The 27440-nt window shown below is 43.9% G+C and overlaps 1 protein-coding gene across 3 annotated transcripts in view; it reads right to left on the bottom strand.

Moving 5' to 3' along the window:
* Positions 1–27440, bottom strand: part of stxbp5a (syntaxin binding protein 5a (tomosyn)) — a 78272-nt gene that overhangs the window by 32035 nt on the left and 18797 nt on the right. For 2 of the 3 annotated variants that reach the window (XM_053687690.1, XM_053687691.1), the window contains exons 3-6: positions 17546–17627; positions 15177–15277; positions 10121–10255; positions 812–875 (exon numbers count right to left, since the gene is read on the bottom strand). In XM_053687690.1, the coding sequence (XP_053543665.1) occupies positions 812–875; positions 10121–10255; positions 15177–15277; positions 17546–17627 (382 nt within the window). Of the gene's footprint in view, positions 1–811; positions 876–10120; positions 10256–15176; positions 15278–16875; positions 16986–17545; positions 17628–27440 lie in introns of those variants that run through there. The other variant, XM_053687695.1, reaches the window with a different exon arrangement.

Genomic DNA, 27440 nt, shown 5'->3' with positions numbered 1-27440 from the left:
CAAATGGTATTACATTACATCATTATTGTGCTGGTTGCAATACTGCTCCACACTTGAGCAGGTACTGTGCAAAAAACCCCCCCCAAAAAACAGCTGGTCTTTGGTCTGGAGTCATGTTTGAAGTCTGAATATCAATATGTGCATTTTTTGATATCAAATCACTGCAAGTACTTAATTCCAGCTCTGGATACGTACATCCCACAATCCGTAAAATCTCAAGCCTTAAAGAATCTATTTTGTCACTCATCACACGGGTTGTTTACTGTCTCTACAGCGAGAGATGCGATCAGCTGACCGTCCGAGAAACCCGAGAGAAGGTTCAGATGATCGTGTTGGTCAGAATGACGGATTTTCCCTTAAAAGCAATAGACGTAAGATTGCATAACATTAATGATACCTCTGTCTGCACTTCAAGTTGTTGCTATGGCAGCAAAAAAAAAAAGTGAGAAAAGTTAAGTAGAAGCAACTCATCTAGACTTTTAACCTGTGGAACCACACAGAATGAATGCTGTTTTTCAAACATTTCATTTGAGATATTAGCTGCGGTCGTCTGCTACGGTGAAAAACGTCTGGTTAATGAAGGACTTTTGCCTTTTCAGTATGACAACATGCTGCCTTTAAAGTTTCTCTTTCTTTTTTTTCTTCAGAATCACAACTGAAACACCATTATTTCCTACGTGTGGGGGGGGGGGGGGGGGGGGGGACCCCAGGTTTGTTATAATGTGTTTATTTTCCATAAGAAATGGTTAGTACTGGTGACATTATGACATTTTGTGCATCGATGCAGAAGGAACCTCAGAGATACATTTACCTTGCCTTCATCCATTGGGTTATCACTTATGTGGACGACAGGACCAGGGTGGGCCTTGGAGGACCTAAAACGGAGACGAGCAAAGCAAAAAAAGCTGTATTGCAAAAACCTGAATAAACAGCTTTGAAATCTGTATTTGCATCACATGTGACCTATTCACTATATAATATAATAACGATTTATAATTATAATAATCAATAATTGGATTTTTTTTTTTAAATCGTTGTGTATTTACGAAGTTTTAATGATTAAACTAATTAATCATTGATAAGAAATACATTACGCAGACATGTTAGGGACAACACTTTGAAGGGAAAAAATGAGGTAGGAGGAGTCATTAATCAGCATCATGGTAAACACACATAGCCACTTTGTTTGCACAGGACTGTCCTCATGTCCTCCTGTGACACTTAAATCAATTTCTCACTCGTTATTTTCTCTTTACGTAACACAAGACCTTGTGAAAGCGTGCATGACGAGACACACCCCCCCACGCGTCCCTCTGTTCTAGCGGCGGTAGCTGTTTGCAATCGCGGCAGGTACATGCCGTAGTCAGGCGTACCGAATCAGTCAAGGGCACAAGTCCGAAAGCTTTAGTCTGATAACTTATTTTTTTTTCCCCATTTCTCTTTTCCCCCTGGCTGCTTGTCTTATCGGGATGAACTGATTGACAGGCGGCGCTGGAGAGGAAAAAGGTCTGTCAGATACGAGACATTTTTCAATCTCTTCGTACTTTCCGGAGGAACTCGGTGCGGTGGATTGAGACGCGACTAACGTGGGGAAGCGATAACCAGTTAGCAATAAACTACCGGGACTTCACTTTTTCAATAAGCTGAAACACTAGTACGCACTGTAAGTTGGCGCAGTGGAAAAAAAAGTCAAGCAACACCGATTTGATCATGCTATTTGTGTCATATTGTCGAAACACTGCCCTGCAAATGACCGATTTTGACGTTATTATTGTCACTCGTTATCGTTAGTGAGTTCGTGAACTTTGGAACTCGAGATCTCTTCCTGCGTCAGTTAGGTTGTGAATTCAGAGCTCAACCTTGCAGGAATCCAAGGCCTTGAAACATTGCACTTTTTATTTATTTATTTATTTATTTTCCAACAAAAGAAAGCAGAGCTGATTTCAGCTCCTGTTCCAGAGTAGATACTTTAACTGGTGGACACGGAACGATTACTGAGCAAAATGCAAGAGTAAGAGAATGGCCGACCCTTTTAACCAGCATTTATAAACTGCATTTACTTAATCTAGGACTTGTTTTATATCAGAAGCAGTGCAGCACACCAGCAAAGTGCTATCCTTTTGTTCACAAGTGGCAAAAGTACACCGCTGGTTGAAAGAGTGTAATTAAGTTATACCACTGTTGAATTCTCCGATCTGATTGGTCAGAAGCTGACCGCATAGGTGCGATAGAAAACTCACAGGTTTATATGAATGCATTTGTGCAATCTCTTCACATAACTGGATTAAAAAAAAAAAACGTGTGTATTTGCTGATATGGATAAGGAAGACGACATTCATTTTGGTAAGAAGTCTGGAGTGTGAGCTCTTTGTAACAGTCATAGATAAAAGTTGTAACTTTATGACAGTTTTTAGACGTGGGAAAGTGTTCAGAGGACTTTGCAGAAAATCTTTCTGATCTAAAAGTGGAAAAAAGAAAGAAAGAAAGAGACACTGGCGAGGAACGAAAGCGCATCAGGATGTCGTTTTATTGGAGAACTCGAACGGTGGGAACAGCATCACACCACAGAGCTGTCGATTACCGTGATTAACAACACACTCCGTACTGTACTTACTGACGACTTAACGTCATTCGAAAAAGGAAACGCAATAAAGAACAATGTCATTCTCAGACTCCTGGTCATAGAAACACGGACAAGGAAGACATCTTTTGTTCTTTTTGTTCATCAGCAAAGTTCTAACACTCTTCAGGACCCTCAAAATGGACCCTTGGTTAAAAATAAAAGGAAAAAACAAAACGCACTAAAGACATGCTGACATAGCATTCGTCAGACTCGCAGCAAAAACCCAGGCCGTTTCTGTCAGACAGCGCTGATGCATCTGTGTACATCACAGTACTTCCACTAGACACAGAATACCCACCACACACACACACACACACACACACACACACACACACACAACACAACTTCCCTTGATGAAAACTGCCAATGAGACAATAAAAATGAAGCAGACAGCAAAAAGTGGTTAAAAAATAAAATAAATAAATCCATTTTTTAGAAGCGCGATTGTGTAAAGGTCTAAGCTGCATTTCTGGTGTGACCTCTCCTTTAAGGTCACTATGACAGAACATCATAAAGTCATGATCAGCATTGTGTAGAGAAATGTTCACACATACAGTCTTACTCTTCCCGTCGGTCGGCTCGTACACTCGTCCCGTCGGTCGGCTCGCATCGCTCTTCCCGTCGGCCGGCTCGTACACTCGTCCCGTCGGTCGACTCGCCTCACTCTTCCCGTCGGTCGACTCGCCTCTCTCTTCCCGTCGGTCGGCTCGTACACTCGTCCCGTCGGTCAGTTCGTACACTCGTCCCGTCGGCCGGCTCGTACACTCGTCCCGTCGGTCAGTTCGTACACTCGTCCCGTCGGTCGGCTCGCATCGCTCTTCCCGTCGGTCGGCTCGTACACTCGTCCCGTCGGTCGGCTCGCATCGCTCTTCCCGTCGGCCGGCTCGTACACTCGTCCCGTCGGTCAGTTCGTACACTCGTCCCGTCGGTCGGCTCGCATCGCTCTTCCCGTCGGTCGGCTCGTACACTCGTCCCGTCGGTCAGTTCGTACACTCGTCCCGTCGGTCGGCTCGCATCGCTCTTCCCGTCGGTCGGCTCGTACACTCTTCCCGTCGGTCGGCTCGTACACTCTTCCCGTCGGTCGGCTCGTACACTCGTCCCGTCGGTCGGCTCGCATCGCTCTTCCCGTCGGCCGGTTCGTACACTCGTCCCATCGGTCAGTTCGTACACTCGTCCCGTCGGTCGGCTCGTACACTCGTCCCGTCGGTCAGTTCGTACACTCGTCCCGTCGGTCGGCTCGCATCGCTCTTCCCGTCGGCCGGCTCGTACACTCGTCCCGTCGGTCAGTTCGTACACTCTTCCCGTCGGTCAGTTCGTACACTCTTCCCGTCGGCCGGCTCGTACACTCGTCCCGTCGGTCGGCTCGCCACACTCGTCCCGTCGGTCGGCTCGCATCGCTCTTCCCGTCGGTCGGCTCGCATCGCTCTTCCCGTCGGTCGGCTCTCCCCACTCTTTCAGTCAGTCGGCTCTCCCCACTCTTCCCGTGGGTCAGCTCGTACACTCGTCCCGTCGGTCGGCTCGCCACACTCGTCCCGTCGGTCGGCTCGTACACTCTTCCCGTCGGTCGGCTCTCCCCACTCTTCCCGTTGGTCGACTCGCCTCAGTCTTCCCGTCGGTCAGCTCACCTCACTCCTCCCATCGGTCGACTCGCACACTCTTCCCGTCGGTCGGCTCGCACACTCTTCCCGTCGGTCGGCTCGCACACTCTTCCCGTCGGTCGACTCGCCTCACTCTTCCCGTCGGTCGGCTCTCCCCACTCTTCCCGTTGGTCGACTCGCCTCAGTCTTCCCGTCGGTCAGCTCACCTCACTCCTCCCATCGGTCGACTCGCACACTCTTCCCGTCGGTCGGCTCGCACACTCTTCCCGTCGGTCGGCTCGCACACTCTTCCCGTCGGTCGACTCGCCTCACTCTTCCCGTCGGTTGGCTCGCCTCAATAGCAACAACCAATGGGAGTAAGGCAGTAGAGCGCACGTGGTCCGTGATCCACCATACTGCCTGCAAGACGGAATTATTTCGTGGACCCAGACAGCCTGTAGCTTGCACTTTCGCCGCACATAGATGCCTCGATGGCAAAGAGCACACACCGCTTCTCGTTCATCTTGTAGGTTCAGGTATGTTCGGCTCTCCCTCCAGAATGTTTCAAAGTGGAATGCTAGTTGCGCCACCCACTTATAAATGTTAATATGGCAACCAGTAGTAGGAACGCCTTCTACTGGCGACTTCATAGTACAGCGTCTGATGATTGTGTGTGTGTGTGTGTTTTATTCTGGTGGGATCATGATCCTGTGGGGAAATTAGTATATAACCACTAAGCAAACTCCTGGTGTACAAGTTCAAGATGCAGTGGGACCGAGAGAAATAAGCTGTGTGTGTATGTGAGAGGAAGACAGAGGCGGTGAGACGGGATAGATTAATGGTGTGGATGTTTGCGCTGTGTTCCTGGTTTGGATCCATCCTAAATTTCGGCAGCTGTACCCTCTGTCTCCCAAACCCCTACTTTAGGAGGAGTGACCAATCTCAGAAAGAAGATCACCATAGCAACAAGAGCAAGATGGGCAGAATGCAGAAGCTCTCTCATTTTCACTCTCACTTGGTTTGCAGTTGTAATAAGCTTCCACAAAATCCAACACATTGCTCACTTGCAGTTTGCACCTCCTGTCTTAGATCTCTCTCTCGCTCTCTCTCTCATCCTCTAAACCAATGGCTCTCAACCTTTTGTGAGCTCTGGACCCCTAGCATATTCCGAACAATCCACAAGAACCCCCTCACTCTACAACAATTATAGGCTATATATTTAACAGTAATTTCTATGTATGTTACTTAATTTTATTCATTGTTAACATTAATAATAATAATAACAATAATAACAATAACAACAACATTGGACATTTAAAATTGAATCAAAACATTTCAAGATTTTATTATTGTTTTACATTTTATCATCGGTGTGACATTTAATTTGACTCTCTCAATTATCTTTTGTTTATTTTATCCGTCAATGCGACACTTGAACTTTTCTACCAGTCAAAGGTTTTTGCAAATAATCATTTCATTTGTAAATAAATTTAAAATAAAATCCGTCAATGAACAGCTCAGCTAGCGTGATATTTCTGAATGCATGTGAATTTTACATTTGATGTGCGTATATGATATGATATATATATATATATATATATATATATATATATATATATATATATATATATATATATATATATATATATATATATATAAAAATTACAAACTTTCTCACGGAACCCCTGCAATTACGCCACACACCACTAGGGGGACCCCGGTTGAGAAGCACTGCTCTAAACAGCTCTCCACACATCAAGGCGATCTGCTCATTTTATTTCTGAGAAGGATGTTCATGTTAAGTGTCAATACCGTAGAGATAAAGGGTTAAGACCAAAGCGCATTGCATACCCTCTCATTACCGAGCTGTAGAGGAGAGCATGACCGTCAGCATTGAAGAGGAGAACACAGGCCTGCAAGGATCAACACAGTGTCAACACAATATTGAGATTCATGCCAGAACCATCCTGTTCATTCCCCAGTTTAAGCTGTGGCCCTATGCCATGATACACCTTCTATCACTCTGGCAAAATGCCACAACACCCTGTGTGTCGCTGTGATAACACTATGCCAGTATGCCAACACGGACTGTCATCTGTCATTGTTTTTTTTTTTTTTTTGTAGCATGAGTGCGATATCCACATGAGACACCACTGATTCCTCTGACACAACGATCCTTTCTCCATGCTAACGTTTACAGATTTATTCTCATGAGATTCTTAATGTACCATAGTTTGGGTATGGTGAGAATATGGTAGCTCTGGATCACTGGCATGATGTCAGCCCTGCATGATTGCATAAGGTCTGGCGCGCAAACAGGTAGGTTATCAGTGGACGCTAATCGGCGTATTCAAAACACAGCCAAAGATCATACTGGGGGTGCGATTTAGCCTGGTAGCAACATCACTGATACGAACAGAAACACAAAACAAAACATATGCGCAGTAATTATCAGGCACAAGTTAATGAAGCATAAAGAAAGTACCATAATGAAAGGCTGAGAGGTTTCAGCGAGGGCGTAGTCGAGCATCGGCGGTGGAATGGTAGGAGTGGTCATCGGTAACATGTAACAGTCTATTACTGTTATAACGAGCAGGTATAAAAAGTAATGTTATCTATACGGGGGCGCTGTTAATGCGTCTTTGAGCGTCTGAGAAGGGCAGAAAGAGAAAGAGAAAAAGGAGAAATGCAGAGTAGAGGCAAAAAGGCTGTAAAGCTAGTGATTAGTGGTGCCAAATCCCAGGACAGGGCAATGAAGTCATCCTCATTTGGAGGTTCATATCAGGCCTAATGCATTCTATGAATTAGTCTATAAACCAGAAAACATCTTCTACCTCCAGCAGCAGAAAGCCTGAAGCTTAGTCCGGAGAGAAAACGTGATTAAATAGTCTTGATTGACCTTGTGGGGGTCTGTTTTTTTAGTTTTTTTTTTAGTTTAGTGTTTGATTTAGGTGTAATGCATTAACAGAACGTCCTCACAAAGGATAGTAAGAAAAATGTAGGTGTGTATGATCGCTAAAACAGACAAAAACCTTGCCTGACATTCCCTTTAGACCAGGGGCATCCGATCTTATCCGGAAAGGGCGGGTGTGGGTGCAGGTTTTCATTCCAACCAAGCAGGAGCCACACCAGATTCCACCTGTTTAATCGGTTTATCTTGGCTTTCAATAGACTCAGGTGTGGCTTCTGCTTGGGTGGAATGAAAACCTGCACCGACACCGGCCCTTTTCCAGATGCCATTAAGACAGTCGCTTTACTACCGACAGCAAAACCTGGAGACAGTAAGTCTCGGTGGCTTACATCTTCTATGTGACAGATAATACAACACAACATGAAGAGCGATCATGACTGCTGTACAACGTACTGATAATCGTAGGGCTGTGTCAGCAATCATAAAACAGATGTTCTAGAGAATATTTCAGCTATACTTGCGTTTAATCGCTTTAATTAGAACACAATAGGCTTTATATTACAACATATGTTGTATATGTTGGTGCTGACTTCATACAAATGACCTCCACGATTTATTTATTTATTTATTTATTTATTTAACCAGCGTATCAGTCACATATAAAGGCTGGTTTGCTAAGACTGCCATGGTGACGTGATCGACTACTCAAACGTCAGATCAGTAAAGTGAACAAAACAATATTTTGTTGAACTGTTGGTGGGAAAAGCGTTTTATCGTCGTTTTAGCATTATCGTTGCCTTAGTGACAATGCACCATCGAGGTCTGAATACAGTAGGCTACTTAACATTCCTTGATTATAACAGTCTGGATAAGCAACTAACACGGGCGGCTGTGGTTCAGGTGGTAGAGCGGGACGTCCACTAGGGTTGGCGGTTCGATTCCAGGCCCACGTGACTCAAGTGTCCTTGGGCAAGACATTGAACCCCAAGTTGCTCCCGATAAGCTAGCACCTTTCATGGCAGCTCTGCTACCATTGGTGTGTGTGTGTGTGTGTGTGTGTGAATGGGAGAATGAGAACCAGTGTAAAGTGCTCTGTAGAACCGCTAGGGTTAAAAAAAAAAAAAAAAAAAAAACAAAACAAAAAAAAAAGGACTATATCAATGCAGACCATTTTCCATGATTAAACATTCATTATTGGATATAGTCCCTGAGTGAGACACATCGCTCTGATGTCAAGTGCTTCTCCCGGTTGCAAAAAAACACAGCGGCATCAGAAACTAGTCATTTTTGAGAGCAAGTTGACAAGTGACAAAAACCGAAAAGTGTCCTTAAACGCCTCAGTTTTTACCACATACCCACAAGAGCTCTCGGCTGTTCCCAATCGTACTGTACGTAGAGCTCAATACTGAACACGAGAGCAGCTGCGGGTCATATCTGACGTTAGTAGCTGTCGCAACTGGTAAATCCACTAAATAACGTCAATTCATTTCGAACTTTCATGGAACAAAGAGATTCAGTGGACAGTCAGAATGCTGCTGTTACTCTTGCTGAAGATTTCGTTTTTATAAAGCTATGGTTTCTACTGTCGTTCCCCGTTTGGGCAGCACCTCGGCTTTCAGCATCACGCCGATGTCCTTGATGTTATAATCATACAATATGGCATCATGTATAACAGTTCGTTCCGGTCCACTAAGTTTAGCGGCGTTCCGAGAGTGCTGATATTTCCTATAACAGCACTGGGACGTGTCACCGCGTGTAGGCTCGGAGCACCTACAGCCTCGTGCATGTGGTGAATCACAGCCGTGCTGATAATCGGTTTAACCGCACTCTTATTAGTGTAATACTGTCGAACTGATCGTGCCCACAAACAACAACGCTGCAAGCATCAAAACACTCAGAAGGATCTTCTAGAGTTACACCATTCAAGATGTGTTAGTCTATCCAAACAGCGCTCCCTGTCTTTTAACGCTAATCCATAAAAATAAGCGGATAGCATTTTAGCTAATGTCAATCGGATTCCTTAACAAAGTCCTCCATCGATTCTTCCATCAGATCATAATGCTGGCTACGCAAGCGCTAGGCTACAGGTCTTTTTTCCAACCAGGTTGCGTTAATCTCTTTTTGTTGACATTTTGTATTGCACCTGCACTATGATTAATTAACAAAGTTAGCTGGTTTTACTCTGAGACGCAGCGGTTTTGAATGTATAAGGGTGGGGTTCGTATAAAAAGAATACACTCCATGTACAATGTCCATTCTTCTTTAAACAGTGATAAAAACGTCCCTTTCCGATCTCTTTAGCTGTCTTTGGCTCAACAAGCCGCTTTCATCTAAATAAATCACTGATAATAACTAAATGCATACGCCCGAAGAAACTGTACCGGAGAAAACTAGAACGTTTGCTGAACGTCTGAACTGCCCTGGTACGGGTCGAGTATTCGGTTCGATCTGGCGGAACGTCGCTGGGTCCGCCCCCTGTTCTGGATAAATGTACAATTGTGCCCAAAAGTTTGCACACCCCGTGCGGAATCCGATAAATCTTAATACTGTTAACAAAATAAGAGCGATCATAAAAAAATCCCATGTTGTTGTTTATTTAGTTCTGTCCTGAAGAAACTATTTCACATAACAGATGTTTACATATAGTCCACAAGACACGATTATAGCTGAATTTATAAAAATGACCCCGTTCAAAAGTTGTTCATGAGTCCCTTGTTTGTCCCGAGCAGTTAAACTGCCCACTGTTGTTCAGAAAAATCCTCCAGGTCCTGCACATTCTTTACTTTTCCAGCATCTTCTGCATATCTGACCCCTTTCCATCAGTGACTATATGATGTTGAGATCGGTCTTTTCACACTGAGGACAACTGAGGTACTCGTACACGACTATTACAAAAGGTGCGAACATTCACCGATGCTCAAGAACGTAACACGATACATTAGGAGCCAGGGGGGTGTAAACTTTTGAACAGGATGATCAGTGTAAATTGTTATTATTAGTATCACTCACAGTTCAATGGCTTTGTTCCACATGATGGTGTATCCTGAGAGGGTGAAGGACTCCACGTTTACAATGTGGATGTTTCCTCGTTCTGTACCGATGTACAACCACTTACTCTGGAAAGGCAGGTGACAGAACGTTATCCTGAAAAAAAAAAACAAAAAAAAAGAGAAAGAAAACGAGAATCACCACAAAAACATTCTAACATTCACGAATACACCATATGACTCACACGCTCATGTATGTAAGAAGACGAGACATTTTTACTGAATAGCACATGGCCTTGGGTTTATCCTGAATAAAATGATGGTGATAATGATTCTTTATTAATCACCTATACATATGCACAGTGAAAATCTTTTCTTCACGTATCCCAGCATGTCAGGAAGTTGGGATCAGAGTGCAGGGTCAGCCATGATACAGTGCCCATGGAGCAGAGACTTTTAAGGGCCTTGCTCAAAGGCAAGACCCAACGACCTTCCGATCAGTAACCCAGAGCCTTAACCGCCAAGCCACCACTGCACCCAATAAGCAAATACGCAATAAGCAATCGATAAGCAAACGAATACGAGCTAGCTAGCTAGCTAGCACTAGCGAACAGAAAGCTACCATACTTCCTCCATCGTCGAGCTCTTCTGCGTCGTCTAAAAGTAAATTCGGACTACAGCAGGGACTCGTTCGATACACTACGCGACATTTTCAAACAGAGCTGTTGTGCTGCCGTGCGACTGTTTACAAAGATGGTGAACATTTTAGGATATGAATGGATATGAATGCGCAGTTTATTTATTTATTTATTTATTTACACACACACACACACACACACCAGTCCTCTGCAGAATCATGCATAAATTCATGGACGAGTGAGTTGAGAGACACCATGCATCACGCTCAACACACTTTCGTATATCTGTCAGACTTTCTCTTTCTCTCTCTCTCTCTCTCTCTCTCACACACACACACACACAGCAAGCGCAACATTTCACAAAACAACCTACAAGCTGGACTGTTAGAAACTCCCGCATGCTATTTCTCTGATAAGGAGAGTGGGAGAGAGAGCGAGAGAGAGAGCGAGAGAGAGAGAGAGAGAGAGAGAGAGAGAGAGAGAGAGAGAGAGAGAGAGTGGGGGGGGGGGGGGGGTGTTTGATGAAGAAACAGGAGATCCTCTGAGAGGTGGCGCAGATCTTCGTCATGTAAGTGAGCGTTCCCCCCTTTGATGAAGTGCTGTAGTCAAGAGCTAAATTTCCCACGAGGACACAAAAAGCAACAGCCTTTCATAAGGGATAATAAAAAATATATATATAAATAAATAAAATACATAAAAAGACAGGCCACTTCGGTCTACATAATGACACGATTCCGTCTGGACCCATTTTGCAAGAGGATATGGGATCAATAGCGCCAGTTCATTTGACAGCAGTAAAGTTAGCGTTCTGTTGGATCGTGGCTAACGTGACTCCCCTAGAACAAAGAACCGATCGATTCTTCTGTCTTGTTAGCTTCGAAGGTGTCATAAAGGTGCCATAAGAATCAGTACGTCATAAGTCTCGAAGTCTGATGTCTTAGTTCGAGGTGTTTATTTTGCTGCTTTTTTTTCATCAGAGGTTGCATCGGAATGGTGGAGCGGTGGGACAGACACACAGCTCGACTTGGCAGTTGACATTGCTGCAAGGTCACGTCGTGGGCGTCGACTCTGGCATGACTAGGCAAGATTTCTCTTTCACTGCTCAACTGCGAACGTTCAGCAACGAACAACAACAACAAAAAAAGATGCCTATTGCCTTCTTTTATTCCTTTATTCCTGCACGCTCAGGCAAACATGATCTCAGTGGAAAATCATCTCTAGACCCTCACACGCATCCGGAGCGCGCACACACACACACACACACACACACACACACACACCAGGCTTGTTGAAGTGGCGCAGGTGTTTGTGCTGCCGCAGTGTGATGCTGAGCTAAAGGAGTGTATTAGCATGGCTTCTGGGTTCCCTGCACTCCTGACATTTGGCTTGCTCTTTACAGAGCTTCTGACCTGCAGAGATGCGCGCACACACACACACACACTCGTATCTCCAACAGCCGGAAGCTTAAAAGTCGACAAAAAAAAAATAAAAGACTAATCTCTGGCACTGTGAAGTATTACTTGTCAGCTAGACTCCACTTAAAATCTGCTGGGTTTCATTGTAGCCCCTTAAAGGATGAGAAGATGGAGGATTTGTCTCAGAGAAAAAAAAAAAAACCCAGAAAGCTCGATTCCAGGCAGCAGGGGTCTCGGTGAATAGAAGAATAGAAGTGTATACCGGAGAACAGAAGAAAGCATGTCGCTACAACAGGAAGCAAGCAAGCATCGGACTTTTGGGGCAGTCAGGAGGTTAAAACATTGAATGTTATAGCTTGTAGACGAACCATACCCTGATTAAATTAATAGACACTTATTGTGCATCCATGTGGGGATTAATCACATAAAAAAAAAATTCCATCCTAGTCGGATCAATTCAGGAGGTTGGTGAGCGGCTACAGCGAACAGATTTGAATGGACATTAAAACCACCTGCCTGACACTGCGTAGGTCCCCCTTGCACCTCCAGAACAGCTCTGACCCGTCGAGGTACGGACTCCACATGACCTCTGAAGGTGTGTTGTGGTATCAGATACCGAGACGTTAGCAGCAGATCCTTGAAGTCCTGTAAGTTGTGAGGTGGGGCCGCTGTAGATCGGACTCGTTTGTCCAGCGCATCCCAACAGATGCTCGATCGGATCGAGGTCTGGGGAATTTCGACGCCAACACAAAGTCAACACCTTGAGCTCTTAGAGATGTTCCCCAAACCATTCCTGAACAATTTTTGCAGTGTGGCAGGGAACGTTATCCTGCTGAAAGATGCCACTGGAATTAGGGAATACCGTTGGCATGAAGGGGTGTACTTGGTCTGGAGCAATGCTTATGTAGGTGGGACGTGGCAAAGTAACTTCCACGTGAATGCCAGGATGCAAGTTTTCCCAGCAGAACATTACGCAGGGCATCACACCTCCTCCACCAGCTTGCCGGTATCCCATAGTGCATCTTGGTGTCACCTCTTCCCCAGGTAAGCGACGCACATGCACCCGGTCATCCACAAGATGTACGTAATTCATCAGACGTGATTCATCAGACCAGACCACCTTCTTCCACTGCTCCATGATCCAGTTCTGATGCTCATGTGCCCATTGTACTGTAGGTGCTTTCACTTCACCCGTCAGCGGGTTTAATGTTAATATTTCATTTCAGCTACCTTTTTCCAAGATTATTACTCTTCACACTGTACGAGAAGATTTCAATCAAATCTTGGCAGAATTCGATAGCCGAATTACACGATGAAGATCCTAGACGTGCGATTAGACAATCGTGTGCACTTTGATCGGAAATCGTTTCACGTCGTCATAACAGTAAATAAACTCGATGAACAGACCGTAGTCCTGTATTTCTTTCTCGTACAGCGTCACTTCCTGTCCCGTCGTCATATAACTCCGACGAGACATTATCGACGAGACATTATTTCCTCTGTTGCCGCAATCCAACAAACCGCTCTCCTTTTCAATCCCGTATCTTTTGTTTGTCGGCTGCCACTACCGTGTTTGTACAGTAGCTGTCCTGCAAGTAAAACCTTATAGCCGGCTATAGAAAAGATGCAAAGAAAAAATGTCCTGTATCAAAGATCAAACGATTCCATTAAATGACGCTTTCCTTAAATAGTTGGGGTTTTTATTTCGCATTTGAGTCAATGCAGTAACTAACATTTCCTTTCGATTTTCCTCTTCAAACCGGTTGATGAGCGCCCGAAGGTGCGATCTTTCTCCTCTTTTTTTTTATTCGCTGAAAACGTTCCGTCAGAGAAGCGGAACATCTAGAGGTCACGGATGAGCACTTCATGATGACTTGATTGACGGTGCAACAAACTACGGTACGGGCGAAGTTTTCAGTCCACGTCTTATTTTTAGGACACGGATTGTAGTTCGGTTCCTGGACCGAATCAGACACCGATCCTCCAGGCTTCATTTAGAAAACTGCCCCTCAGCGACTACACGGACTAATGATTACATGGTTCTGACTTGATATTCCCTTAGAGACCTTGTGTACTCTTTTCATCCTCACATCGCTCCACTGCTCCCGCCATCTCCCCAGGCGAGGAAAAAAAAAAAAAAAAAAAAACTTGAGTAGACACACTTGGCAAATGTCACACACAGGGCACACACATACACGTACACACACACACATATGGATGTTGAGATATGGCAGAAACTTGTTCACCCCTAAAAGCTGCTGTTGGCAAGCTGTCAGTCTCTTCAGCAGACGGGCCGCTGATGAGAACTGAAGAGTCAGTTCGTTTCGAATTAAATCAACGACTGCACGGAATTGACCGAGACGTTTAACTCTTTATTTCAGATCCTTGGCGAAAGGTGACGAATGGGATGGTTTGTTCTTACAAAAAAAAAACCAACCCAACAACAACAACTTTTTCTCCATTTCTTGGTCGCACATGACATTAAATGTATTAATGTCACCTGTATCTAAGGTATCTTACACGATGCAGTCCCGGCGTATACTGTAGCTGTTTTGTCGTAAAACATCCCTACTGTGGCGAACGAGTGTTCGTGAACACCCGTAAATGAAGTAGTGATGTAACTCGGGTGTCTCTGAGCTGGCGTTTGGCTCTTCAGGACTGGAAAAGCCCTCTGAATTGTGAACGGAATATAAGTAGAAGAAATATGACTGAGTGTATACAAAGGCAGATGTTTTTGTAATTTGTGTGCGTGTGTGTATATATAAAACTGTGCAGTAGAGCATACTAAGCTACAGTTTGCCCTTAGGCTACTCGCATTGTTTATGACAAGCAGTCAGGTCGAGCACAAAGAGAATTTGTCTGTCAACAACAGCAGCGACAATTCGCTCAAATAGAAGAGAACGCGAAGATAAACAAAATAAAAAAAATTCGCTTCAGGAATTGGATTTTGCTTCATGCTCATACTTATTAAGTAGCGTACCATCTGTTTCTAAAGTGACCAGAAGGCACGAGCGGCTCAACTCACCTCTCCCTGTTGAACTTAAGGGAGTGCAGCACGGCTGGTCTCTTCTGACGCAGGTTCCATAAGTGAATGCTGTCGTCAGCTAAAGCGCTCACTAACGCCCCCTGTGGAGCAAAGAAAAGAGAGACTGAATGAAACGACGGACACCACGAAACATCAGATGACTCCGAGGTCCTCCTGTAACATAAGTAGACTGCTCACGATAATGGACTCCTGTCGGTTTCCGAGATCCTAAAAGTAGTCGTAGGGGGTGGTAGTGTGTGTGAGAGAGTGAAAAATTAGAGTGCGGAAGCCAGACATGGAGGAGAAAACGAGCGTAGGCATGCGGGACGAGATGAGAGAGAGAGAGATGCGGGATGGAGATGCAAGACTTCGAGATGCACCGACCAAGCAGAATAAAAACACACACATCAAACATCAGAATACGGTCAAACGCATGAAAAAGGAACTCCTGAACCAGATGCTCCGTGGAACTTTCTGGGAAAACTTCTGTCTAATGTGACTGGATTTAAAAAAAAAAAAAAAAAAACCCTCCCCAAGCCAAGGCTACAGCTGACGACAACAACCATCCGACACCATACTATTTTATCAGAATGAATTTCGTTTTGGAGTTATTAGATATTTCCAGAAACATCTTTAACTATATACGGTACTTTATCAGTAAATATACAGCAAGGCAGAAATGCGCACCGCTGTTAACTGTGGACAAGACTGAGGAAAAAGTAGGAAAAATACGTCTACATTTTTCTACAGAGAGTCTTTTGGATGGTAACAGGACCTGAATTTACAGCAGACCAAGCTGTCCTCTCCCAGGAGATGATTCACAGGCTATATGTGTAATGTACGTGTATATAAAGCAGCAATGAAAGACCTTATGCCTTCTCCCACAGGTTCTACTTGGTATACTGATTCACACACACACAGCATGCATAGGAAGAATGTTTCTTGACATGAACGCAATGCGTGCCATGGAAATGCATTAAAAATGCGAAAGTAACATTTTGTAACTTTTCGTTTTAGCCTAATAAAGGATTGTTCAGTATCCTGATTAGTCAACCCAAGCGGATATCATCACGGGTCTTCGTTAGTTCACGTCCCTGGTCAAATTGTGCATGACAAATCAATATCTATCACGTAAAGTATCTTCCATTGAGTTTCAATATAATTCGCCCATGTCTAAAGATCGCCTGATTTCGGACTATCATGCACAATCTGCCCATACAAGTGGAAAAAAATTATATTATACAATTATATTATATCATCCCACGACCCTGAAAAGGAGTAAGCGGTAGAAGATGGATGGATGGATATATTATATCATGTTTCACAACATAGCCCGCTTCCATGACTGAAGGCGTTTCCCGTGCATAGGCAACAGCGCCACCTGTATATGCAGGACAAAGTTTTGAAGCCAAAAACGTGCTTGGCGCTCTCACTAGTGGCTGGTCTGCAGTAACAATTTTAACAGCGAATGGAGGACAAGGCAAACTAAGGATTCTTAGATACTGGCATTCATACCAATGAGGCTCGGGTTGTGATATATCAGTCAATATATGGCACTTCTCGTCAGTTTTAATTCTATATGAAGTTTGCATATTCCTATCGGTCATGAAGAGAAGCGTGTCCATTATGAACAGACGGATCCGCACCTTTCACTTCCAAACTCCGCTGCGCTGGTGGATTTTTACTCTACTCTACTCACCACACACGGACATGACGACAATTTCAGGATTCGGTGGAGCCATCTTAGAGCTGTGAGACATTCTTGAAACCTCTTCCTTTTGGCTACATGGTTCAGCGCTTAGCCAACTTGGCTAGAACACTGCTGTAGCGTGGGGAGGAGCAGTGCCATACTTCATACTGTGTTCTTGCACAAGATGGGCCCAGAAATAGCGCCCAGCTCTGCTTTGACAAAAATAGTGTCATTGCTGGTCGATCTACTTGAGGGCTCTGCTTATTTTTAAGGAACATGCTGCAGCTCCTTGGGCTTCTTAGGAACTGCTGCGAGTAGTGCATGTTTAATTCCAGCCTTCAGAAAATAACGTATCCAGCCACATTATATCTAATGAATGGCAAAGATGTTGACAAGTATGTCATTTATATCATAGGGCTACTAATCAGCAATACACGGCATAGAAGAACAAGTAAGAGGTCCCTGTAGGCAACAAAGTACCGTTAGTTCCCTGCATAGGGGCACTTAGGAGTACAAGTGGGATCTTCACAACAAATGCAGTGAGCGGAGGGATCAGCTGAGCTACTTGGAATAAATTACGGTTCAGGGCATGGCTGCTTGGCATGGAGAAGAGAGCAAGACAAATGGGAGGGAGGGAGGGGAGGAGGGAAGGAGGAAGGCACCGAAGAAACGCACTTACTTCGTTGATGAGGAATTGTAGCTGGATGACGGCTGCTCCGCTCTCATGCTGACAGTAACATTCCACGCCGGGGCGACCGAATCTGTACCAGGGAGAGTTAGGGAATTGACCATGTCAAAGTGTGATTAACCCTGGACAGGGACTGGAATAATCCAGTATTGTTTTAATGTGATGTGGAAAGAATTTTCAAGCATTTCTCATTCCTTAGGAACCTCTGAACCAACGCCCATCTAGAGAGGATCCAGTCTGATGGTGCTTTTACTGTACATGGAACTTCTATGGAATCATTCAGAACTTATGAGTACACCGATGCAAGGCAACTCGAAAATATATAGATATCCTGCTGAAAAAACAAAAACAAACAAACGATAGAAACCCTCATCGAATTTGTAACGGTTTTAATGGTTATAATGGGGATTGTATTGATTTTAATGGAAATTGTAATGGTCCCTGTGGGTCTCTATTGGTAATTTCTTGGCATGTTATGTCTAGTGGATACCATTACGGTATGAATACATCCTTAATACATACCTACTATGTAATGGTGAACCACTGATGGCTTGTAATGGTTATGTAATGGAAATTCATAGGATTTCTGGAACCGGGTATAAATTAGTTAATAACGGATGCTTACAATTTAGCTAGCCAGCATGTAGTCATTAGGTCATTTATATGAGCAATATAACAAAAAAAAAATAAAAAATCCCAGTGATATTGAAGGGAAAAAAAACAAAACATGAATATCAACATTTTTCTTACAGGAAAGAATAACAAACCAAACAGATTCGTGTCACAGACTCTGTGCCGTCCGAAATGTTCAAGGGATGAATAAGACAACACAGGACATGTGAGAGCTTCTCAGAAACGTGGTGAACTCGACCTTATATTATTGCTGCATGTACAAGTATACAAGTACAACACAGTTACTGTTCGAGAGAAAGAGAGACAGAGAGAGATGGGAGAAGAGAGAGAGAGAGAGAGAGAGAGAGAGAGAGAGCGAGAGCGAGAAATGAAATGTGCAAAGTGAAGATAGAAAGGTGGAAGGGTTACATGTGAATGAACCAGTGTGGGGGGAAAGAATTAAAGAACCGAAAACTCTTTTGCCTTTTTTTCCCCCTGTGTGGGAGAAGACTGAAAGCCTGCACCTTCACTCCATCCAGAGAGGTGGAAAGGTGCCTGGAGTGATGAGAGAACATCCTGAGGTTTCTCACAAACACCCACACACACCTACCGAGACCCGTTTATGCCCATACTGGAGGTTGCCTGATAGTCTTCAAGTCATCAGAAAGATCAAGACTGCGAGTGATGCTCGAAGAGACGGCTCACGAAAGCAGATCCGTAGAGGAATCCATACAGAAACACATTTGATTTATTTGACAAAGGCAAAGTCCAAGCTGTTTTGTATTCAAATGCAAATGAAATGTGTTAGCATGAAACCTCCTTAATTACCCTCTTCATGTCAAAACCGCTAAGATTCCAACAATGGACAGATTGTCCAGAGGTAAAGAAAGAGTTCTGGGGAACGAAGAGGAGAAAGAGCTGGGCCACATCTCCTCCTGTTGTTATGGAAAGATACACAACTTAGTTAGTTTTGGTGGCGCCGCTTTCGAAATAGTGGGATACACGAATACGCTGTCTGCTAAAGTGTCCAAGGAGGCGAATAGAAAATGCATTCAAATCTCTACCAGGTTTAGACAAATAACGAGAACAAAAACAGTCGTCTTATGTCTTTACAAGCAGCTGTAAATGGCGTGGAACGATCTTGACCTCCATTACGGGAGAGGAAAACGTGCAGCAAATGCATTATAAGCGCTATTTTTCACGCAGTACGCTTCAGAAATCAGGATGTGTGCACGTCTGCATTGAAAACATGTTCGGAAACCAAGGGTTAAAAAAAAACAAACAAACATGTTCTAAATAAATAAATAAATAAATAAATAAGTGAAGAGATGAGTAAGAGTCAGAAAGAATCGCCGAAGGGCTGACGAGAGCGGCGATTTTTCTGGTCTCATGCCAGACACATCCAGTCATATATCACAATGTCGAAGAGAAGATAAAATCCATGCACGCACACACACGCACGCGCACACACGCACACGCGCACGCACACACAATGAGCTGAGCTGAACTATGACGCGATGATTTCTCATACTTACGTGTATGTGTGTATTTCTGTATGCACTCTCACTCTCTCCCACACACACACACACACACACACAGCAGAAACACACACTTCATACATGCTCTTGGTTATGATTAAGTCATCTAATTCACTCTGCCCATAAAACTCTCTAGAGACATCTTTGATTTATAAGGGGACCAAACAATTAAGCCACAGCTGCATATCGTGTTAATGTAGCTCTAATAAATGCCGTTCACCATGGGTAAACTCTAAAGCACACACACATATGCGCGCGCACACACACACACACACACACACACACACACTCCCAAACCTGGCATTCTGCAAATACAGACAGTAAGCCGCCTGGTGCTTCAAAGCTCGCAGGGCAGGAAGTCTATTGGAAAATTCTAATGGCTGCGTGAAGTCAACCTGCCTCGAACGCGATTTCTATTTGCTCTATCCTCGTAAATGACTTGGAAAAACCGCATAAACCTGCGAAATAATTCAAAGGTACAGTAAACGAAAGGTGTCGTGCTTATAATTAGCACGCTACTACAACCGACTCTCTGAACGCTCGAATGTATTTCTGTTGTCATGTTACGGAAAACATCAACGGCAACATCTGTACGTTCACGCGCAATATCCGTGCCGTGACAGTCAACACTACGTACTTAGATCAGATAAAAATCCAATCCAATACCAATTGGATTGGATACCCCCCCCCCCCCCCCAACCCACCCCCACCCAGACAGTGTCCTCAATCATTGCTTTTTTCATTTATCTGTGGATCCAGAGCTTGTCCTGGGAACATTGGGAACCAAGCTGGTTTATACCCTGGGTGCAATGCCAATACATGGCAAGACAGGGCATCTCTTTGTCTCTCTCGGTCTCCTTCTCTCTCATACACACACACACTGACTAACCAGAGCTCAGGACCTTTCACCTCAAACTGCACTCAAACCTACAGTCATATTTTTTTTGTAGTTATGCTTAATGACAGCGTGAAACTTTTTTTCTGGGAAAAAAAAAAAATCTTGAGTTTTAACTGCACTTGGATCATCTATAAAAATACATGGCATCATCGTTCCACACCATGCTGATACACGGCTTCTTTTGGCTCTAAGACTGACACCTCATTCTCACCCACCCACATCCTAATGTGGATCCTGTTGACAATTCTAGCTGTTCATGTCAGCTTATACTGCGAGATATTGTTGCAACTCCTGTGTTCGGGCATCAGGCTGGCGAGACCACTGAACCTCGCGCCATTAAAAATCCCCCCTTGCTGAGCTGGGTGTGACGGGTTCCTAGAGTGAATCCAGGCCTGGCTGCAGTGGACAGTATTAATGACTGTACACTGTCTAAATTTAGCCCAAGCCATTCACCGCACAGCTTTCGAGACTGAGCAGGAAGAATCATGCACCTGTTTTGATATACAGTGGGTTCACACTGTAAACCTATCTATTTTCGCACACTTTATTGTGCACCCACAATTCACAGCGAGACTAAAATCCAAGCCGTGAAGTTCAAGGAACTCTACGTAGACCCCCGTAATCAAATTGTGGCGAGACAGATCGAGAGTTGAAAGCGTTTCTAAAGACTGCACCATCATAGTGAAATGCAAGAACCTGGACTTTTCCTAAAGCTGGCTGTCTGGTCAAACTCAGTACTTAGGCTTGAGAGGCTTTGGTCAGAGAGGTGACCAAGAACCCAACGTCCACCCAATGTCAAACAGAGCTTCAGAAGTCCTCCTCAGAGACAGGAAAGACAAACGTCTTAGAAATATTCCGTCAAATCAAACCTTTACGGTAAAGTGGCTAAACATACCGGAAAGCTACTTGAAGGACTCAGAAAGCATGAGGAAAAAGATTCTCTGGTCTGAACGAATGAACCCCAAGCGCTACGTCTGCCAAAACAACAAGTACTTCTCTTCAACTGCTTACCATGAAGCATGGTGGTGGCAGCATCACGTTAAGAAGGCGCTTATCAGTAGGAGGGATTACAAGACTGAGTCAGAATTCATCTTGGGAAGGATGGATAAAAAACCTATATCTGATGCTGTGCATTCTGAGATGCTTTTGCTTGTAAAGAGTGGTTACATGAAGTATTGTAGCTTTCCTGTCACCTCGAACCTCTGTAATCTGGTTTTCCCTGGATGTGCGACTTCAAATCCTGCTGGTGTGCTTTCAGGCCAGTTTCCAGTCTTTTAAAAAAAAAAAAAAAAAAAAACCCTAATGAAGAATCTTTAGCCTGTTACACATGAAAGAATGAGATATAAGCAAACCATTAAGGTGCTTCAGAAATAATAACAATACTACTACTACTACTAATAATAATAATAATAGTAATAATAATAATAATAATAATAATAATAATAATAATAAACTAAATCTGTTACAACCATTAAAAAAAATTCTAGGTAAAATATAAAATGAATTATTACAGAATCTTCAAATAAAATCCACTGTGTGTTTATAGGAGAGAGAGAGAAAGGGCGAGAGAGTAAGAGTGAGATGTACAGAGAGAGAGAGAGAGAGACACAGAGAGAGAGACAGAATAAAAAGCGATCAATGAGAAAGCAATCAAGAAAGTGAGAGAGACAGGATGGACACAGGAAGTGATATGGAGAGGCACAAGTGAGGGAGCACTAAGCAGTTATGAATAGCAAATCAATAATATTTAAACACATAACATTTAAACACAGTAATGGATGTCCTACAGAGTTGCTCAGTCTTGGAACTGAATTAGCTCGTTAATATCATCCAATACAGCAGCTAAATAATCTATTAAAGCTGAAGATCTACTGAAGTTCCAGCGATTTCATTCTTGACTTTTAACGTGGACGATTTAGAAACGTCGAATACGTGTGACGTTGCCGAACGCCAGCGATGGGAGTGGATAAAAGTTACGTAAGGCTGAAGACCGAATACGATGTTCTAGGCTATATGCAGAACGGACCCTGTGTAAAATCCTGATAAAAAGAGTTCGGAAATCAGCAGGAAATACACACTCGCATCCTGTAAGAGGGCTCGCGTGGACGCTGAGAAAATACTTGTGATTAAGCACAGTTTTTCCTAGAGCATGTACTTATGAAATACATATTCATAAGCTGCAGACTCGTTTTTGAACTCGGGGTAAAGTGAAGTGGGAAGTGGATTATACATGCAGAAGACATGCGGAGAGAGGGGGAGGAGAGAGAGAGAGAGAGAGAGAGAGAGAGAGACAGACAGAGAGAGAGAGGACATAGGGATGGATTCGAGGAGGAGGAGGAGAGAAACAGCGTGAGAGTGTGAGAGAGAGATTCAGTGTAATAATAAACGAATCAAACAGGATTGTTCTCTATCTAATGAATAATGGATCGCTAACTGCGAGGCAGTGAGTACATTTAGACATGTTAATATTTTACACTCTCCAAATGCCGGAGAATACCCATTATTAGCCAGAGCTCATCCGGAAAGGCTTTCACCAAAAGAGATCATCCCTTCACTTCAACACCAGTTACAATCCCCACACACCCACTATTGCTATAATATTCCACAGCGCACACAACTGTGTAATGCACACACGCAAAAGTGTTTTCAGTCCAGCGAGTTATACTTCTACATTCTAAATCTACAGAAACGGCCTTTCTACTGCAACTGCAAATCACAGACTCGATCCCATATCTTACCGGTCTGACCTCAAACAAACACCGATACAACACTAAAAGCAACACTAAAAGCAATTCTCAGGGCCAGGGTGCTGATAAGGTGGCCGTTAATAGGAAGCCCTAGAGAGAGGGGGAGAGAGAGAGAGAGAGAGAGAGACAGACAGAGAGCGTGAGAGAGCGAGAGAGAGAGAGAGAGAGAGAGAAAAGGAAACTGTAGCATGAGCAGTAGAAAAAAATGAAAAGATTTGTTTAAAAAAAAATCGCAATAAGAATCAGGAACAAGGATGAAGAAGAACATTTATGAGAGGAAAAAATGGGAACGACGAGAAGCTCAGAAGAAAAGAAAAAAAAGAAAGAGAGAGAAAAAAAAAGAGAAACATTCAGCATTAAGTGTCTACTTTGGGTTACTGACCTCTCTCTGCTAACATGACAGCGAGTCAAAAGTGTGGGCAGGGAAATGACCCATAATCCTTCTCTCCTCCCTGGGTGGTTGCAAGAATAAAAACAACCCAGTTCTTTTCATTTTTTTTTTCCTTTTTCTTCTTCTTTCTCTATGGTGGCGTCTTGACTAGTGGTGTGAGAAACACACGCAAATCAAACAGAATGAATTTGCAAGCGGAAACAAATCTTAGAATTCTCATTTACACGCGACCGTATAGCCGATTTGGTTAAAGCGGCCTTTGACAGATATACTAGGGGAATCATCAGCGCAGTGAAAGGGGTGAGAACTTTACATTTATACTTGCTTGTGCAAATTATGTCTCAAATCGCATGCTTATGTAATCGCTCTAGATCGTTATTAAGCGCCGACACTGACCGGTTTTCCCATTAGAGTTAATGTTCGAACATTAACAACGTCTCACGTAGCAATTAAACCTAAAAAAAAACAAACAAAAGGTCTGTTTTGAGTACCAGTTTTCTGGATCGCGTGGACGTCGCTCTATGTTTTTGTTTTTTCATCGTTCGATGTTCCGTTGTTCTATTGCAGGGCAAATGGAATAAGCATTACTTCGGACAAGGGTGGCTTACAGTATGTGTTTAAATTAGTGACACATCATATAAATGGAGTCCACAATCCTATTAAGAGAACTAAAATTTTATCAAAACAAAAAATAAATAAATAGAGAGAGAGAGAGAGAGAGAGAGAGATAAAGTTCAGGTAGAGTTTTTGCAAGAGACCCATTTAGATCAGACGGAACACTCTAAATCGGATGGAAACGGATTTAAATACGGATTCTCATCATCACATCCTTCTGGTAGAAATAGGGGGAGTGGCTACTGAAATTAAAGCTAAAGAAGGACGCTACATTTTAATCAAAAGAAAGTGAAGGGGCTCCAGTTACAGTTCTCAGTGTTTATGACATCCCGTCCCCCTCACCCACGTGCAGCAAATTTAAGTTTTATCAAAAAGTCTTTGAAATCGAGAAACGTTACAGGGATGATTCGGCTCTGACGTGCCGTCTAGCGGACACCACTTTTAATCCTCCAGCTGTATTGTATTGTATGTGAACAACACTGCTCGCATGCATACGTACATCCCCCACTGATGAGTCCTGAGTAGGAGTTGGTGAATAGTAGGGGAGAAGACACCCGGGGTGGTGGTTGGAGGGGAAGCTGAACAGATGGAGAGATGGAAATGTATAAACTAGGAAGCAGGTGGAGGTTTAGACGTGGGGTTTTTTCTCGCCCATTTTCTGTGATGCTTTTAGCCTTTTTAAGCATTTCACACGCTGCTGAAATGATAAATATCATTCCAGCCTGTCTACGGTTTTCCAATCACAGCTCACTTCTGACGCTGTGTGTGCACCTGCTAGTTTGAGGATTAGCAACGAATGGTGTTAGGTGCAAGTAGCTCAAGAACAACAGAGCGAAACCGAAGCGAAGCGTTTTTTTTACTATGCGTGCGTCTATGATCTGCATCGTAATCCCATTTTATAACGTTATGAGAAAACACAAGAAAACATTCGACAATCCTGCAGGTTATTGTAAATGCGGTCTTTGCAATATTCGGATGAATCAAAACACTGGGTAGTATCGACAAATCGGATGACTAAACCGAGTAGGAACGAACATCACTAGTCAGTACAGGTGAAAGAGGATGTGTGGGCACTTTTATAAATGCCGCTCTGCTGAGAATGTTCCCTGAAATGATGATCATTCAAAAGCTAGTGTGAAGCACGGAAGAGAAAGGCTTCTAGGTCAAAAGTACCAAGGTAAAAAAACAAAAAATACACTCAGTGGTTGGACGATTAAATACAATAAACGCACAAACACACGTTTGTATTAAAGAACATACCACTCATGGCAGGGTGTACGCAGGTACTGTGACAATACCCATTTTCTGACCTTTATCTAAACTCCTCCTAACCTTATACATGCAAATATAGAGCGAAACATATGAGAGAGCAATCACAACCACACTGCTGGCCTCAGGAGAAACACAGCACGGCACTCCTCATTAATACACACATCACGCAGGGTTGGTTTTTCTTTTCTAACCCCAAAAGCGGTCCCCCCCACCATTAAAAAAAAAAAATAAACACTACTTTTTCTATGCAGAACCTCACACGCTCATTTCCCTATACATTCCTTCCTCATTCTCTTACCCCTGTACCTGTCATTCCCCCTGTCTCTATTCATCTCTGTGGCTCTCCGTGAGGTGCGTATCAGCAGTGTGTGCCATGCCACGTTCTTCCTGAGGCCGGCAGAGCAGTTGCGATGGCTCTCTCGAATGTTCCGCTCCACATGTGCATGCATGATATGATGCCATGTGATACGGAATGGTTCAAATGAAGGTCTAAAAATGGCTAATACAATTTTGTGCACAGGACAGGACGTGCCTACAGGCTGACATGAGCGGTATCACATGTAATCGAGCATTTGCATGTACGTATGAAGGCTCTGCCATCTACAAAGATTATATCTTTCACCTAGAAGATATGGAAATGCAAGTGCAAGTCACTATAGTGTTACATCCAAGCACAGTAAAGACAGGCAAGCTGGAGCGGGATGGCTCGACCAGTAAAGGGCATCGCTACTGGAAGCTGAATATTGAGAAGGAGAATAGGCGCTTTGCCATCGTTCATTGAGGCTCCTCGACTCTTGCCGGCGTGGCTGAGGTCCATCTCCAAGAAGCCGGAGAAGCTGAACAGGTGGCGCTGGAACAGGTCATCGCCTCACTTCTTGCAGGCACAGCAGAGTGGGTCCAGCGCCATCAGTCTGACTCTCTGGTGGATGCAATGCAGCTGGCAGAGGACCACGTCTGCATTTGCAAAAGCCCCATCATCCCTACTTCTGAGTCCCCACCCACGCCAGCTCCACAGAAGAATAAGTCTCAGCGAGCCGGAATAGAAAAGAAGTATGAATCTCAATGCATAACCTAGTGTTCTTCTCTCCACTAACTTCTACAGGATTCCACAGTTGATCCCACAATTGTTAGCATGAGGCCCAGTTAGGTCTGTTGGTGTTGCAGAGGGTTAGTTAGTTAGTTAAATTTATAAAGCACTTTACATAGTATGGGGGGGGTCTCGTCAACCACCACTAGTGTGTAGCATCCACCTGGATGAAGTGAAGGCAGCCGTAGTACACCATAACGCCCATCACACACCAGCTATTAGTGGAGAGGAGAGAGTGATGTAGCCAATTCAGAGATGGGGATTATTAGAGGACCAAGATAGAGAAGGGCCAACGGGGGAATTTCACCAGGACACCTGGGTTATTCCCCTACTCTTTCATGATAAGTGTCCTGGATTTTTAATGATCACATAGAGTAAAGACCTTGGTTTAACGTCTCATCCGAAAGACAGTGCTGTTTCTACAGTGCAGTGTCCCCGTCACTATACTGGAGCATGACGACACACACTGACCACAGGGTGAGCACCCCCTGCTGGCCTCACTGATACCTCTTCCAGCAGCAATCTTAGTTTTCCCCAGGAGGTCTCTCATCCAGGTACTATCCAACCCTGCTTAACATCAGTGGGAAACCAGGTAGATATGGCGCTGGTTAGGATCAACGCACTTCCAGTCTGGCTGTCCTCAAATTCTTGAGGTGATCCTTCTCCAATCCAGACGTGACATACTGAACACTGCTCAGTACATCCACTAATTGAGGCCCCCTTCTA

The sequence above is a fragment of the Ictalurus punctatus genome, chromosome 2, assembly GCF_001660625.3.
Source record: "Ictalurus punctatus breed USDA103 chromosome 2, Coco_2.0, whole genome shotgun sequence".
NCBI lineage: Eukaryota > Metazoa > Chordata > Actinopteri > Siluriformes > Ictaluridae > Ictalurus > Ictalurus punctatus.
The sequence above is the reverse complement of the archived record's forward strand: the minus strand, read 5'-3'. Positions and strand labels throughout refer to the sequence as shown.